The 14,186-nt window shown below is 42.5% G+C and overlaps 2 protein-coding genes across 6 annotated transcripts in view; one reads left to right on the forward strand and one right to left on the reverse strand.

Moving 5' to 3' along the window:
* The first annotated feature begins 2,261 nt into the window (after nucleotides 1–2,261).
* On the forward strand, nucleotides 2,262–7,586 carry SOD1 (superoxide dismutase 1). The gene is made up of 5 exons (XM_026103613.2): nucleotides 2,262–2,425; nucleotides 3,164–3,257; nucleotides 3,785–3,854; nucleotides 5,945–6,059; nucleotides 7,005–7,586. The coding sequence occupies exons 1-5, from the start codon at nucleotides 2,351–2,353 to the stop codon at nucleotides 7,113–7,115; spliced, it is 465 nt and encodes a 154-aa protein (XP_025959398.1). The 5' UTR covers nucleotides 2,262–2,350; the 3' UTR covers nucleotides 7,116–7,586.
* Nucleotides 7,587–9,352: 1,766 nt separating this feature from the next.
* Nucleotides 9,353–14,186, reverse strand: part of SCAF4 (SR-related CTD associated factor 4) — a 48,601-nt gene continuing 43,767 nt past the window's right edge. For all 5 annotated transcript variants that reach the window (XM_064524094.1, XM_026103568.2, XM_026103569.2 and 2 more), the window contains one exon: nucleotides 9,353–12,060. In XM_064524094.1, coding sequence (XP_064380164.1) covers nucleotides 11,219–12,060 — 842 coding nt within the window. In that variant the 3' untranslated portion in view covers nucleotides 9,353–11,218. The remainder of the gene's footprint in view (nucleotides 12,061–14,186) is intronic.

A 14,186-nucleotide genomic window follows, 5' to 3' on the forward strand; every position in this document is an offset into this window, starting at 1 on the left:
ACTCTTGTGTATTAGTCCTTCAAATCCACATTTTTCCCTTAGCCTTGTACTGCTGATCTCTATGCTCTTAACACTGCATCTTTGTCAGCTGTGCTCTACCTTAGATATCAAGCATCTGAGTTCACGCTTTTTTCATAGGTCTCTGCAAGCTGTTCTTCACTACTGTGACAAACTTTTGAAATCATTATTTGGAATTATTTCACTTTACTTATTAGGAGGCTTGACACATCTGGCTCTTCTCTTTGATAAAGCTGCTTATCCTTCTGCTTGTTCTACATTCATGTAGAGGCATGAAGAAGGGTGGATCTTGAAAACATACCTCCAGGAAAGAAAGAATAAACCTGTCTGATGAAAACAAAGGTGGATCTGGAGATAGGCCTAAGAAGCACCATAGCAAAGCACTCAAGATGTTCCTCTGACACTGATAAAATAGTGCCATAGGAAACCAAAGATGATTGATACCATAATGAGACACTACTGTCCTTCCATGTTTACAAACCGTTTTCAAAATCAAACAAAATTTGCCTTGAGGGCACCAAAATGTTTCGTTTTGATCCAGCCAACATTCAGGATGCTGCAGGTTGTACCACTACCACAGACTTGTTTGTTCATGGGTAATTTACGAAGTCTTTTCTCCCCACACACAGCAGGAATGAAACTCTAGGAAGATTATTAACTCTCAGTGCCAAGACTCCACCTAAACAGGAGGCAACCCAGCTCTCCTCTCTCAGCTTCTTTTCAGGATTAAACTACAAACATTTTATATGTCTCTCTGACTAATACTCCCTGGGTATTTGTTTTTTTATTTTTTTTTCTTGCTGCTGCTTTCTCCAGCAAAGAAATACACCATTCAACCAAACTAATTCCTGTTCCTCAGAATTAATGTCAGGGCCCCATAAAATTCCCAGGATTCATAAGTAAGCCTAATGTGTGAAACAGACCTGGTGCTCTCTTCCCTAACCACAGGGCATTCTCAGCCAGGTGTCTTAAAAACCACCTGGGCCCTCAGCCATACATACAGACTGCCTCAAGTTACAGGTATTATAGGATCATTTTGGATTGCTGATTCAACTTCTTCAACAACACAGCAGGAAAATAGGGAACAGGGGTTTACCAAAAGGGCATTTATTAAAGGCAATCATTTTATTCTTAAAACACCTGGAGGTTGCAGATCTTCCAACAAAAGTGCACAGATGTATCCTCCCCACATCCAATGTTAATTTTCCCTTGGAGTCTAAGGCTTGTAAGCGTATCAGTATGGAGAGAAGCTGTTTTGTCGTCTCTTCCCTACACATCCCTCAGGCAGGTACTGACCAATGGCGACACCAAGAGACTTTCCATTTTAAGCAGAAATCTCTCTGAGCTGTGTACTAGATAACCAGTCTGTTATTGCAGATAACGCATGTGCACAGGGGTCTCTGAGAAGCCCTCTGTAACCTAACAAGAGTCAGCAGCTGAGCAACACTGCCTCCAGCTCCAGACTGAAATCTTGACGGCTTCTGCAGAGGGAACAAAACACCTTCTGGACAGGGCCTCTACTTTGAAACATAAAGCTATGCTGCGGCAATTCTGTAGGTGTGCTCAACTTTTAGACTGCAGTTCGTAATTCGATATATCCCAGTGGGGGGGGGGGGGGAAGGTATTAAAGTACACAGAAGAAAACACTTGCAGAAGAAAAACGCTGCAGATGATTCGTGTTACTGCTTCAGGGTATGCCTGTCACAAAAGTGTTTTTGTGTCCGTATGAAATCGTAACACAAAAATACGCAGAAACTGAAAGCTCATTTGGGCGGGGAAGGCTTAAAGTGAGGCTGCTTATGAAACGCACACTTCCCCAAACGCTTCAGCGTTGCTACGCTGCGAAACACGAGACAACTCCCCACTCCCGTAACTTTCCGCAGGAAACGCGAGACCCCTGAGGGCCGCACGCAGGCACCCCCCGCGGCGCGGCGCCCGCCGGCCCAACAGTTCCTGCGCTAGGCAGCGGCAGGGCAGGGGGGGAGGGGAAAGGAGAGCGCTTGCGCGGTGCTTATCGCCGCCAGCAGCCCGCGTCGCGTCCGTTACAGAAGGCAGCGCCCCCCCCCCCCCGGCCCAGGGAGGCACTATCACTTGCCCATTGGCTCGGCAGCAGGAGCCGCGGATTGGCACGGCCACCGCTGCGCTCCCCACCTTGATTGGCCGCAACCCGCGATATAATTGATCGAGGGGACCACAAAGGCACGCTGTGATTGGCTGCGGCGCCGAGCGGCCGCGCTATATAAGAGCCGCCGGCAGGGGGCAGCTCTCCAGTGTGGGGGTGCTCGAAAGGGAGGGTGTTGGTGCGCTGCTGCTGTCTGGCCGCCGCGGGAAGATGGCGATGCTGAAGGCCGTGTGTGTGATGAAGGGAGACGGCCCCGTGCACGGCCTCATCCACTTCGAGCAGCAGGCAAGGGGAGCCGCGGGATGGCGGCGCGGCCCGCTCAGCCCGCCCGCCGGGGCTCGCCCGGTGCTGAGTCATTGCCCGCTGGGGGGAGAGGGTTGGGCCCCCGGGGAGGCTGCGAGCGGCTGCAGCTAGGTTCGGGCCGGGTCCGTGGCGGGGTGCGGGGCCTGGGGGAGCCGTAGCGGCCGGCAGGCAGCGTGTGCTGCGGCTGCATTGCTGGGGGTCTGCAGCGTGGTTAATGGCTGAAGTGTGGCGCAGCCTTTTTGTGAAGCTTGTTTTGTCGCTGCCGGGGGGGGGGGGGGGGGGGAAGACTTAGCGTGGCTCTAACTGCTGTGTGGTCTGAGCTCTTTTCCACGCTTCCTGCGTCGGTTATTCCCACTAGCTGGAGCTGTATTAGGGCAACGCTGTGCCTGCAAAGCAGTGCCGATGCCAGGGTTGCTTGTGCTTGCAAGCTGAAGTGTGTAACTTCCTTAAAAGCAAGCTATCTGCTGAAAGGTATTCCTCTTGTTCGATAGACCAGTAGGAGGAATGTATTCTAGGTGGCTGAACAAATGTAAATGTTGTGTGAAATGCTCTCTTGGCACATGGAATCAATTCGTGCAGGAAGGTAACCATTCATGTCAGTTGCTGAATGTGGAGTGGGGTCTCTAGTGCTTTCTGTTGAGCAGGAAACTTCATTTGATGCTATTAGCCTGCTTAATACTGTAGTCATTTAGGCACTAACAAAGTCTCTTTCCACTGAAGGGTGATGGACCAGTAAAAATTACTGGAAAAATTAATTGCTTGTCTGATGGAGATCATGGCTTCCATGTCCATGAATTTGGGGACAGCACGAATGGTAAGACTTCTATCAAGGCTTTCTAGTTAGAACTGTATCCTGACTGTTCAGCTTTAAAGAGCTTCTTCTAGTGTTGCAGCACTGACTATTTTGAAGTGTACTTGGTAGTTCTTATGACTGCAAATCTGTTTTATGAAATGGTGACATTTCCTAAGGAATTGTTCCTCCATTTAATACTCTAAACGTGTTTAGTCTAGTACTGAGAATCTGATATATCAAGCACTAAAATACTATGAATACCTAGTGTAATGAACTGAGAATACTACTTTCAGCTAAACCATGAATATCAGAATGTTCTGCATTCCAAAAACCTTATGTTATTGGACTCTCAGAGTAATGCTTGCAAGTCAGTTGTAGGTTACTTGCCTCCAATGGATCAGTATAAATCTAGCATCAGAGCAGGTATTTCATCATTAGAAAGCTCACTTCCTCTGGCTGTGGGGAGGACTACCTTGTTACACTGTGTGAACAGGTTTATATTAGCTGTGGCAAAAATGTGTACTTCTGATGACTGTGATCTGTTTCAGGATGTACCAGTGCAGGTGCTCACTTTAATCCTGAAGGCAAGCAGCATGGTGGACCAACTGATACAGAAAGGTGAGTTTAATGTGCCTGATCCTTTACTGGATAGCTGCTCAGCTTTAATGTAGCAGCTCTTTAAGTGAGACTCCTTTCTGCCTGGCAGGCCACTCTGTGGATAATGCTGCGACAAAACCAGGAGAAAACTGTTAATTCTGGCAAGTCTTCTAGGGTCAGTTAATACAGGTCCTGCTGACTGCAGTGATACTTTATTAGCTATCTTTGCTCCAAGAGTATGAACAAAATATAGTCTTTCAAATGTATTCTTAGCTTAATCCCAGTTTGGGGGAGAAATAATTAAAGACTCCTACTAAGTGAGGGTACTTCAGGGTGTAAGTGAAGGGAGATTCATGCGTTAACGCTTCACTTGGTTGGTGGTGGCTTGCTTCTGTGTTAGGGGGCCTGCTCAGCAAACAGCCTTCCACACAGGGGCCTTCAGCTGTCCAAGGACCTGTTGACCTGTATGCAGACCTTCCATGTGGCAAAACTGGGATCATCTGTGGAAGAGACTGGAGCTTCAGGGGGGACTAAAATGAATAGAAAGCTGAATGTGCCCAGCATGATGGCTGTTTCTTGGGTACTAGGCTGTGCTTAACCTGTCACCTTAGGCACTGTAGTGCTTACAGGATGCACTCCTTGGGGAGTGGCTTAAATAGTATGCTGACTGGGAAGGGGCTGTGCAAGAACCAAAGGCCAGTGTGGCAGCAAGTGTAAAAGATGGGCTAATCTTGTACAAATAGGTCTAGAGTAGCATCATGACTGACTTGGCAGTGTGATTAGCTTTTAAATGCTCACCTTAAGTCCATAGCTACAACTTCTGTGACTGATCAATTAATACTTGAGTGTCCTGTTTGTCAGACCAAGCTAGCTGGCTGCTAACCACCTGTCTGGTTGACAACAGTATGAAATGGCTTGCTTGCGGGCTTTTCAGGCAGTCAAACACTCTGGTGCTAAAGGCCAAAATTGCATGAACATCATGGTCTCTGCCAATTCTGCTTAGTCAAACGCCTCTTATAGCATAACCTGCATGCTCAGACAGTTGTAGTCTAGGGAATTCTCTATAAAGACAGAACTAGGTCATGCTTTAGTCAGTACAGAGTTGAAACAGATAGGACTAAAACTTCCTGGAAGTTGAAATGAAGCAAATCCCAGAGGGAAAACTGCTCTTGTCCTTATTTTATGACTTAGTCTAGCATAGATTTCTTATTTTCAACTAAGAAGCTGGTAGTCAGCGTTCAACTAGCTGAGCTGGTCACTCCACAATACATGGAGGGTTTATTAGAAACAAGCTGGTATGCAAGGTTCTGAGTCTAGATCAAAGTGTCTTGCAGCTCTCTGAACATGAGCTTGTCTTATGACTCTTTTATTTGGGACAAATGGGTTGGGAGCTACACACTGGAATGTCCAAAAGCTGCAAACTGACTTACTGGTTGAGGCTGAATTCTTAAGGGAAGTCCTGGTGGAGAACTGGCTCTAAACAAAACTATGCGATAGAACTGATGTCATGAATATGAGAAGATGCTAAATAAACTTGAATAGTCATTCCTAGTACTGATCTGAACTTAGCTCAACAGGGGATACATTAAACACTAGCTATCATTTGCAAACTGCTTTTACTAATCCTATTTAAACCAAAAGTCTGTCTGCAGCTGCTTGTGGAATAGTTGATTTGTGATACACATTAAAAGCTTTAAGCATAGCAGCAGTGCCTGTACCAAACCTTGAATGTGCAGAAAGATTGTTTCACCTAATTGAGAGCTTCCCTCTGAGCAAAAGAAAATATCCTATAATAGATAAACATGGAGGAAATTCTTAGCAACAAGAGTTGTGTGGTACCCGCTTGCCTTGCTAGGAGTCATGCTGTTCCTTCCCACAGTTGTGATTAACCTTTCGATTCCAAGTTCTGTCTAGGACTGAATTCTAATCAAATCTCTTGAACTAAGTATTAATAGTGGATATGTTGAAGAGTTACTGGTGATGTTAAACAAGTGTTCTGCTCAAGGTGGAGTACCTGTGTGGCAAAGATGGGTGTTGTATTGGCCAGGCCACTACTTAGGGTTTCCAATGGACCCAGCTTCCTGTAAGTTTGTCTGCTGCTTTGTTTATAGGCATGTGGGAGATCTTGGCAATGTGACTGCCAAAGGAGGAGTAGCAGATGTGGATATAGAAGATTCCCTCATTTCTCTTAGTGGACCATATAGCATCATTGGACGTACCATGGTGGTAAGTGTCTTGATGCCTGCTTAGATGCTTTGCAGAACTCTGGAGTAGTCTTGTAAGCTCTCTTACTGCTAGAGGCTTGTGCCTGGTGGTGTTTTATGTAAATTGTAGCTCAAGACTTCCACTGTGGGGAGTTTTTTCAAAGCTTTGCCTGAAAATGTAATGTATCATTATGGTAGTTTGTTACCATGATCTTGAAACCTGCTGCATGCTTTACTGAGGGTATTCCTCTCCATTTAACCTTGCTTCTTCCAACTGAGTGATGAAAGCAACCTTACTTGAGGAAGCAGCTGGCAATCTGGCACAATTGCTGTGTCACTGCCAGGCATGGCAGTGAGCCCTTAAGGCCTGTGTTCCCTACTACTGTTCTAATGGCTGCTGGCTTAATTTGCTGCATGGCCTCCCTGGAGGAAGGAGGAAGGGAGATGTGGCTGCTGTGATTAACAAGCCTGTGGCCTTGACAATAGATGAGTGTAATCAATCTGGTTTCCCCTGGGACTCCAGTGCATGCTGAGACCACTGTACTCTTGCTGCATGAAACACAGGCTTGGACTGATGACCATGTAGCCAGGAGGTCTGTAGTGTAACACTTGTAAAGCAGCAGCCAGGGCACTGTGCCTTCATAAGTCAGCCTTGTGTTGCAAGGATGAACTTGAATTTCAAGCCAAATGTTTGTTCTTGGGCAAACAACTCTTGAAACTTGGAATTTTGCTGATTTGCAGTTCTAAAATTCAGTTGAAGGCTAGCTTTTTATATAAGTCTAAAGTTTTTAGCACAAGTACCAATTTGGCATTCAGGGACACAGTGGAAGGAACCAGTCAATTATGTATACCTTGCAGACAGCTGGCAATACTACTTGTTGCTGTTAGTACTAATGTGAACAGCTGTGAAATGTTGATTATTAGTGATGTAATAACATGGATTAAGATATCTTCAATTCTTTTTTAGGTCCATGCAAAATCTGATGACCTGGGTAAAGGGGGAGATAATGAGAGCAAATTAACTGGAAATGCTGGACCTCGTTTAGCTTGTGGTGTAATTGGAATAGCGAAGTGCTAAGTATTGCACCTGAAGTGCTTAAGATGACAGTGAGAAATGGGCTGTATTTCATTGCAAATGCTGAACCTGGCCTTGTTCAAGAAAAAGATTTATCACTTAATCTCATTACTACTTTGCATTCTGGGTATCAGTGAAACTGGTGAAGACTGACTTAATTTTGTACAATGTATATTGAAATTAAAGTGACCCTGATGGAATGTCTCTGTAGTCTTCTGCTAAAGCTTCTGCTGTAATCCTTTTAAGTATAATCTTCACTAACTGGAACTTCTGTGCAATGGAAGATGTTTAATAGTGACCACAAATGCTGAACACTAAAATTTTAGTGTATTGTGTAATTTGATCACCCTTATGAGCTCTAGCAAGACTACTCACCAAAGAGCAGTAGACACTGTGTGCATCAGGGCTTCCTCCTGGCAAAGTTATAGCATTGTAGGTTTCAACCTTACCTAATAAATGTGCTGGGCAAATACACTTTGGTCTTGCTGTTTATGGGGGGGAGCAACCTGCTGATCCTCTACCCTCTAAAAGATAGGGCTGGACTTTCTAATGCCAGTAGTCAATTTGCAGGACACCAACAGCATCCAACAGATCACTTCTGGCCAGTAACCCTGGACCAACTAAAACTTTTACTCAATCAGTATGCTCAATAGTAAGAAGCCCTGTTGTGTTTTCCTGCAGGAGTATTCCAAATCTTGTGGTAGTACCTGATACTGTGTGTTAGTTGGGTTGCATGTACCTAAGGACAGCTTGTTTGAAGAAATACCATCTTGCTGTAAAGTGTAATGGTGGAAGCACATGAGATGCTCAAACATGACTGGGATTGCAGGGTGGAGTGAGGGGGAAGCTTAAGCATATAAAACAGTTTGGGTCCAAGATGCATCCTTGTGCCTTATTTTCTGGACCTCAGCTTTGTATGGTTGGATTGTTCTGGGCAGATGCAGAAACCTCCCATCAGGAAAAAATCACGGCTGTTGTGCAGTACAAATTCTTGGTGCGTTAGCAAATGACCCCCTTCTTGAAGCTATGCATCTAGAAGTGTCTAGTGGGGGATAGGCCCTTGATTAAGAGATATGTAGCCAGAAGTCCCATATTTAAATTCATAAGGCTTTTCAGCAGTGTGATTACTGTATAATAGTGCCAGCTTTTTTAGTATATACCTCTTAAACACAGATTTTCAAGTCTTTTAATAGAGAAAATTACTAATTTTAATGAAGACTTGTATCAACATTCCTTTATATCTTGTACATAAATGATATTCATGGAAGTAGTTGGTTGTACTTTTAGACACCCAAATTCCTGTGTAGCATGTTACAAATGGAATGGCTCTTGGTATAGCAAGAATATTGTAGAAACACTTGAAACTTACATTCATTATAGGTGGCAAACAATTGTGTTGTACAGTCTCTACCCACCTGTATGTTTTCCTGTGGATTAGTGTATACTCTGAATTAGCTGTAGCAGCAGAATTAAGATAGTGAATGCATATTTCATGTCACTTAGCATCACAGACTGCTGAACACTTTGAACATAATACAAATACCACCACCATTGCCTCTTCTGTTTACATTTCAGAAGTTTAGGGGACAGTTATGTTGCCTCTCCTCTCCTGAAGGAAAAAAAAATAAGTACTAGATTGAAGTACTATGCTTATGCCTTCTCCCAGCTGTTCTCAGTGCTGAACCTAGTGTGTGTGTGGGGGGGGGAGGGGGGGTTGAAGTCTGGTATATACAGATGTTTACTTTCAAATCTGTTCTCTATTATTTGGTTAAATGTCTGATGGCAGACTAGCCTAGAAGTCAATGCTGTATTTTAAACTGTAGAAGTAATACTCCATTTATCTACAAACAGATCACTGGCAGGCATTGCTTCACTAACCAAGATATTAATTGCTCATGTTGAAAGAACTGTAGTGTCTGTATTAGTAATGGATGCTTACATTGAGCTTACTAATTAAGCTTAAGTATGAACTTCTGAATTGTCTTTTTTTTTTAAGCCAGAAATTTGGTAGTTAATACAAAAGTAAGATATAGCTATGCTGGTGATACCTTAAAGATGAAGCTTTCCCAATATGTTTTATTCCAAAACTAATACTTCAGAAGGAAGTAAGAAACCATTCTGCAAATGGTTTAACATTAACAACTTTTCCTGGGCGTTGTTTTCAGTCTCCTAAAAGGCGATAGTGAAATGTGAGGTGGCATTTGCACAAGCTGTAACAGATAAGCCTTCCATCTCCTTCATTCGTGTCTTCAAAGCTTTTAATAAAGTGTATTCATTAAAAAAATCCTATCTCCTTACAGAATTAGGGCAGTTGTTATTAAAACAGTCTTAAACGTAAGACATAAACATCTGGTTTTGTATGAAAAAAGTTAGTTCCACTGGCCGAGCATGAAACAAATGTTAAGGACACAAGTTTTAACACATGGAAGTTGAGTTCACTACAAGTATGTAAACAGGTTTTTTTTCTCTCTTTATTCTGCTATTGCAAGAACATAAAAATATATGTCCTCTCCCCCATGAGTAACTCCATATTTGCCTTCCCAACCCACTCCCTCCCCCAGAAAAAAAAACCCTCTGCTGCAGAGCAGCTGTGAAAAAGTACTGATGTAAGAAAGCAGCTGCCCTTCACTTAGGGGAAAAAAACCAACTTTAAATGTAGAACACACCTATCTCAAGGAGAAAAAAAAATATGCACAGGATTCATACAATTTTTCCACTACACTTCTAGAGTATAACAAGCTTCAACTGGATGTCTGGTGCAATCTGAGCCTCATCTTCTGGTGCATGGGCTAATCAATAAGAGAATATATCTAAACACAGAATTTCAAGGGCTCTGTGACTCTGCTTAATTTAATGTAACAGTCTCTTAAAACTGTTTGCACCTGAAGGGTCAACTACTAGAACTAGTATTTGCCCTCTTATAATTTGACAAAAATATTTAAGTGATATGGAGAGCTGGTAAAACTTACACAAATACAAGAATATGCATTTGTTTTCCATCAGTTTGATAGGTACAACACTGAGTAAAAATTTTAAACCTACCTCTTGCTGGATTACAGGAGGTAGATATCGTTAACACAGACAACAGTAACCGCCTAGATTTGTGTGAATGAACAGGCAGCATTTTAAAATCCTTAAGCACCGTCCCACTTCCCTACCTTTTCCCAGCCCCATTTAAAAAAAATAGGTTAGCATTTTATATTGTGATTTGGTGTCTTTGATTTCTCTTCCAGCCCACTTTCCAAAAAGCATCAATGAATAACAAGTACAAAAGATGCTGACCTGGTGTGCTTCCTAGCCCACCACACACAATAATTTTATAACATTACAAGCAGAGCAGACTAAGTATGTCTGAAAGTGTCCACTTTTTAAAAAAGGCTAATTAGGGCAACATTTACCACAGAACCAATTGGAGGGGAAATAAAAAGAAAGAAAAAAACCTTGATTGCATCGCAAACACTAAACAGTTACCTCTTCAATTAACATTTTAAAACCACTAACTTTTACCTAGTATGGTCAAGTAGATCATTAAAATGCAGCAATCTAAAAATCAAATCGACTATTACAAATAAAAATTTGCTTCTGTGAATAGCTACACAAACAGATGTATTTCTTTTAACAAATATAAACAAAACAGTCTAATTTAGACTCCAGTACAGCATTAACAGTTCAAACTTTAAGATGTTGAACAATCCTTTTCCACTTCAGTGCAGTGTAGGAAGAATAGCACACATTAAAGTTTGTTACGAAAATAGAGTTTATTAAAAACACATCCCTATTGTTTTGAGGAGCTTTCACCGTTACCTTTTCTTAAATTAAAAAAAAAAATAGAAAGCACTTCTACTTCTGATTTGTAAACTTTTTAAAGTCAAAACTTTAAAAAAGTTACAGCAAAAATGGGTAATATTTTAATCATAGCTTCAGTATTTTGTGTTATGTTGTGGCTATTTTAAATAGAAGGAAAGCAATCAAATTGCTTACAATTCCCCACCAACTACTGAGGGGCTGTGATATAAGCAGAAGCAAGTATAATACAGCAGACTGTACAACTCTAAAGCTCTACACTCCAACAAATGTCACTGTCAGGTTTTGACAAATTCCAGTCTCTAACGAGGAGCCTCTGCAACTGAGCCAATATCCTTTTCAGCTTGTTCCACAGATGAGGTAGCCTCAGATGTTAACTCTTCATCAGGTTTTACACCCATAGGTTCAGACTCTCCTTTAGTAAGTTCTGAAACAATGTCTGCATCTTCCATTTTGCCACTATGAGATTCATGGTTTTTGTCGCCATCCGCCCTGTCTGTCATCTCAGGTTTCTCCTTTCCTCGGTTTTCTTCCTTGTCTCTACGAGACTCTCTATCTCTAGAATCTCTCTCTCTGTCTCGATGTCCGCTGGACCGCCTATTTCTGTCCTCCAAGTCTCTGTGTCTGTCACGCTCAGGACTTCTTCTTCCCCATTCTCTCCTCTCACGATTACCAAGTCGCTCATGATCTCTGTCGTCGCTGCGGTTACCATAGCGCTCGCGATCATTTTCTACCCGATTTCCAAAAGATCTCCTTCCAAACCTCTCCTGGTCTCTGTTAGGAGTGAAAGTCTGCCTATCATTCCTGAACTGCCTTCCATCCCTATTATCCTCAGGTCCGCCCGGTCCTCCACTTCCTGGCATCCCCCCAGGTCTCACAAAATGACCGGGTGGGGGGAACGGGGTTTTCATGCCATGAGGAGGAGGCATCCCAAAGCCGCCTGGCCCAGGCGGGGGGCCTCTGTGCATCATGTGGGGCGGCATGTGTCGCGGCGGCATCAAGGGAAACCGCTGCAGAGGAGGCGGCGGCATTCCTGGCGGTCGCTGGAGGGGTATCAAACCAGGCCGGGCACCTAAGAGGCCAGTGGACGGAGTCTGCAGCCCAACAACAGGAGCTGGCGGGGGTGGCGCAACTGCTTGAGTACCTGAAACAAACAAACAGATGCAAATAAATAAAAAAAAGAAAGTAAAACCACAGGTTGACAGGAGGGGAAAAAAGCATTTTTAGAGGAGTTCTATCTGAAATTGTCTCATGAAACAAGTAACAGCTCTGTGTGTGTGTGTGTGTGTGTGTGTGTGAGCACGTGCACGTGCACATGAATAGGAGCACATGCTGGTTTAATGAGAACTTTATGCTAAGAGTAATTAATAATCAAATGGATAAATTATTCACTTATCCTAAAGGCTTCACTTTCTGAAGAAGCAGTTGCCATGTTGCAGGATAGAGTTCGCTCTTACGTACAGTTCAGTGACGTGCTTTGTCAAGTGACTCCTGACTGAACACCTTCCTAATAGGTTATGCTTTCCAGGTTTCCTAATTAAAGATACCACATCTCCTTTAGCTAGCCTTAAAAAGACTTCCCCCCATATTATAAACATAGTCCACATCATATCTGGTGACAACACTTGAGGTTTAACCTGGGTCAATAGCAAGATTTTCAAAGTGTGGAAGAGGCAGCAGATACAAAGTAAGCCATGAAGCTAAAGTTAAGGTCAGAACAAGACAGCGGGAGGAAACAGGAGATTATGAACAGCTCAATTTACCATTCCAGATGAAATGGCTACAACAAAGTTTAGTTTTAATAAACTAAACCTTGCAATGTAAACTAAAAAGAAATGCAACATGAAACTTGTGGTCATTTTTTAATAGCATTTTCCATCCTTTACAGCTCATATCCAAGGCCAACTATTTTCCATTTTTACACATGGACTTGTTTTAGCATAGTCCTCAGGACAGTTAAAAAAAAAAGGGGGGGGGGGGAAGGAACTCTCAAAACACATCATTTGAGAAAGCTCAGCCCAAAGCTTGTTGACATCAACACAAGCAGCAGTGATTCAAAACGAACTGAAGAGTACTCAGCTGCAGATGAGTACTTCCTATGAAGTGCTGTGTGCAAGCCTGTCTCGCATGCCTGCTTTTGTTTAAACTGCTAACACTATTGTCTCTTCTTCTTTGTGGCCTTTAAATTGGCTTTGTCTCATGCTCTTCTGTTCACTAGCAGTCATTTACCTGAAAATAAGTCCCACATTTGAAAAAGCACATGACCAGAACATGTATTTTTCTTTTAAAAAGCGAACTCCACAACTCATTAGAGACAATCAACAGCTCTTAGCTGAACAAGCAACAAAAAAAAAAAATCTCTCCTAATCTCGCTTGCTTTCAGCTTTGTTGAGACCATAAAGAATGTTTTATTTCTGGTTCTATTAATAAAAATGAAAGTTAAGAATACAGGTTACATAAAACTTTGTAACTCCTACCCTGGGTAAAACTGAAACTTCAAAGAGCTATGTAAGCTAATACACGCTAGAACTAAATATTTAGCGAAGTATCATCACTGAAAACTTCACTTTGATTTTTAACTTAATGAACAAAATGGAGCAGATATCCCAATTAAACTTTTATTCAGTTGTAGTAGCTTCTCTTCAGCAACTGATTTATTATTTCTATCCCAACTAAACCGGAGCCTCCAGAAAAATGTATCTAATGCCCTTTCACCATGCTACTTATACTAAATTACATCCTAGAACCTTCTCTAACAGAAACCTTTTGCTCTTAATGCCCTTTGTAGTCATATTAAAAGGAAATTTTATATTGCTGATCAGTACAGCTCAGGTGGCAAAGACATTAATATTCTTCCAGTCCATGGCATCATCATCTTACCTGCCCCTCCAAGCAGTCACTTGTAAGACAGGATTTGCTATGTCACACTCTTTGAAAGAAATGATCAACCAGCAACAGTTTATTTTTTCTGTTTGTTCTTCTTTTGTAATTTTAAAATAATGAGCAGCCCTCCCCCTCCTCCTGCATTCATAATCAGGGCTATAAGCCACCTAATTTAAACTCCTCATGGGACTTCGTACTGTGCAGATCTGATGAGAGAGACATGTGGCTAGTGATGTCTTCCAAGAATTTTATTTTACTAAATTTTTAGGTTTGAGGATATTTTTTGCTTTTACATTGCAAAGCATTTTTTTCCCCAGAAGATTAATAAAGCACAAAGGCATAACTGAGATGCAATGAGTTGAACAGGATAAGTGAACACTTTTGCTC

This window comes from Dromaius novaehollandiae, chromosome 1, assembly GCF_036370855.1.
Source record: "Dromaius novaehollandiae isolate bDroNov1 chromosome 1, bDroNov1.hap1, whole genome shotgun sequence".
NCBI classification, from domain to species: Eukaryota; Metazoa; Chordata; class Aves; order Casuariiformes; family Dromaiidae; genus Dromaius; species Dromaius novaehollandiae.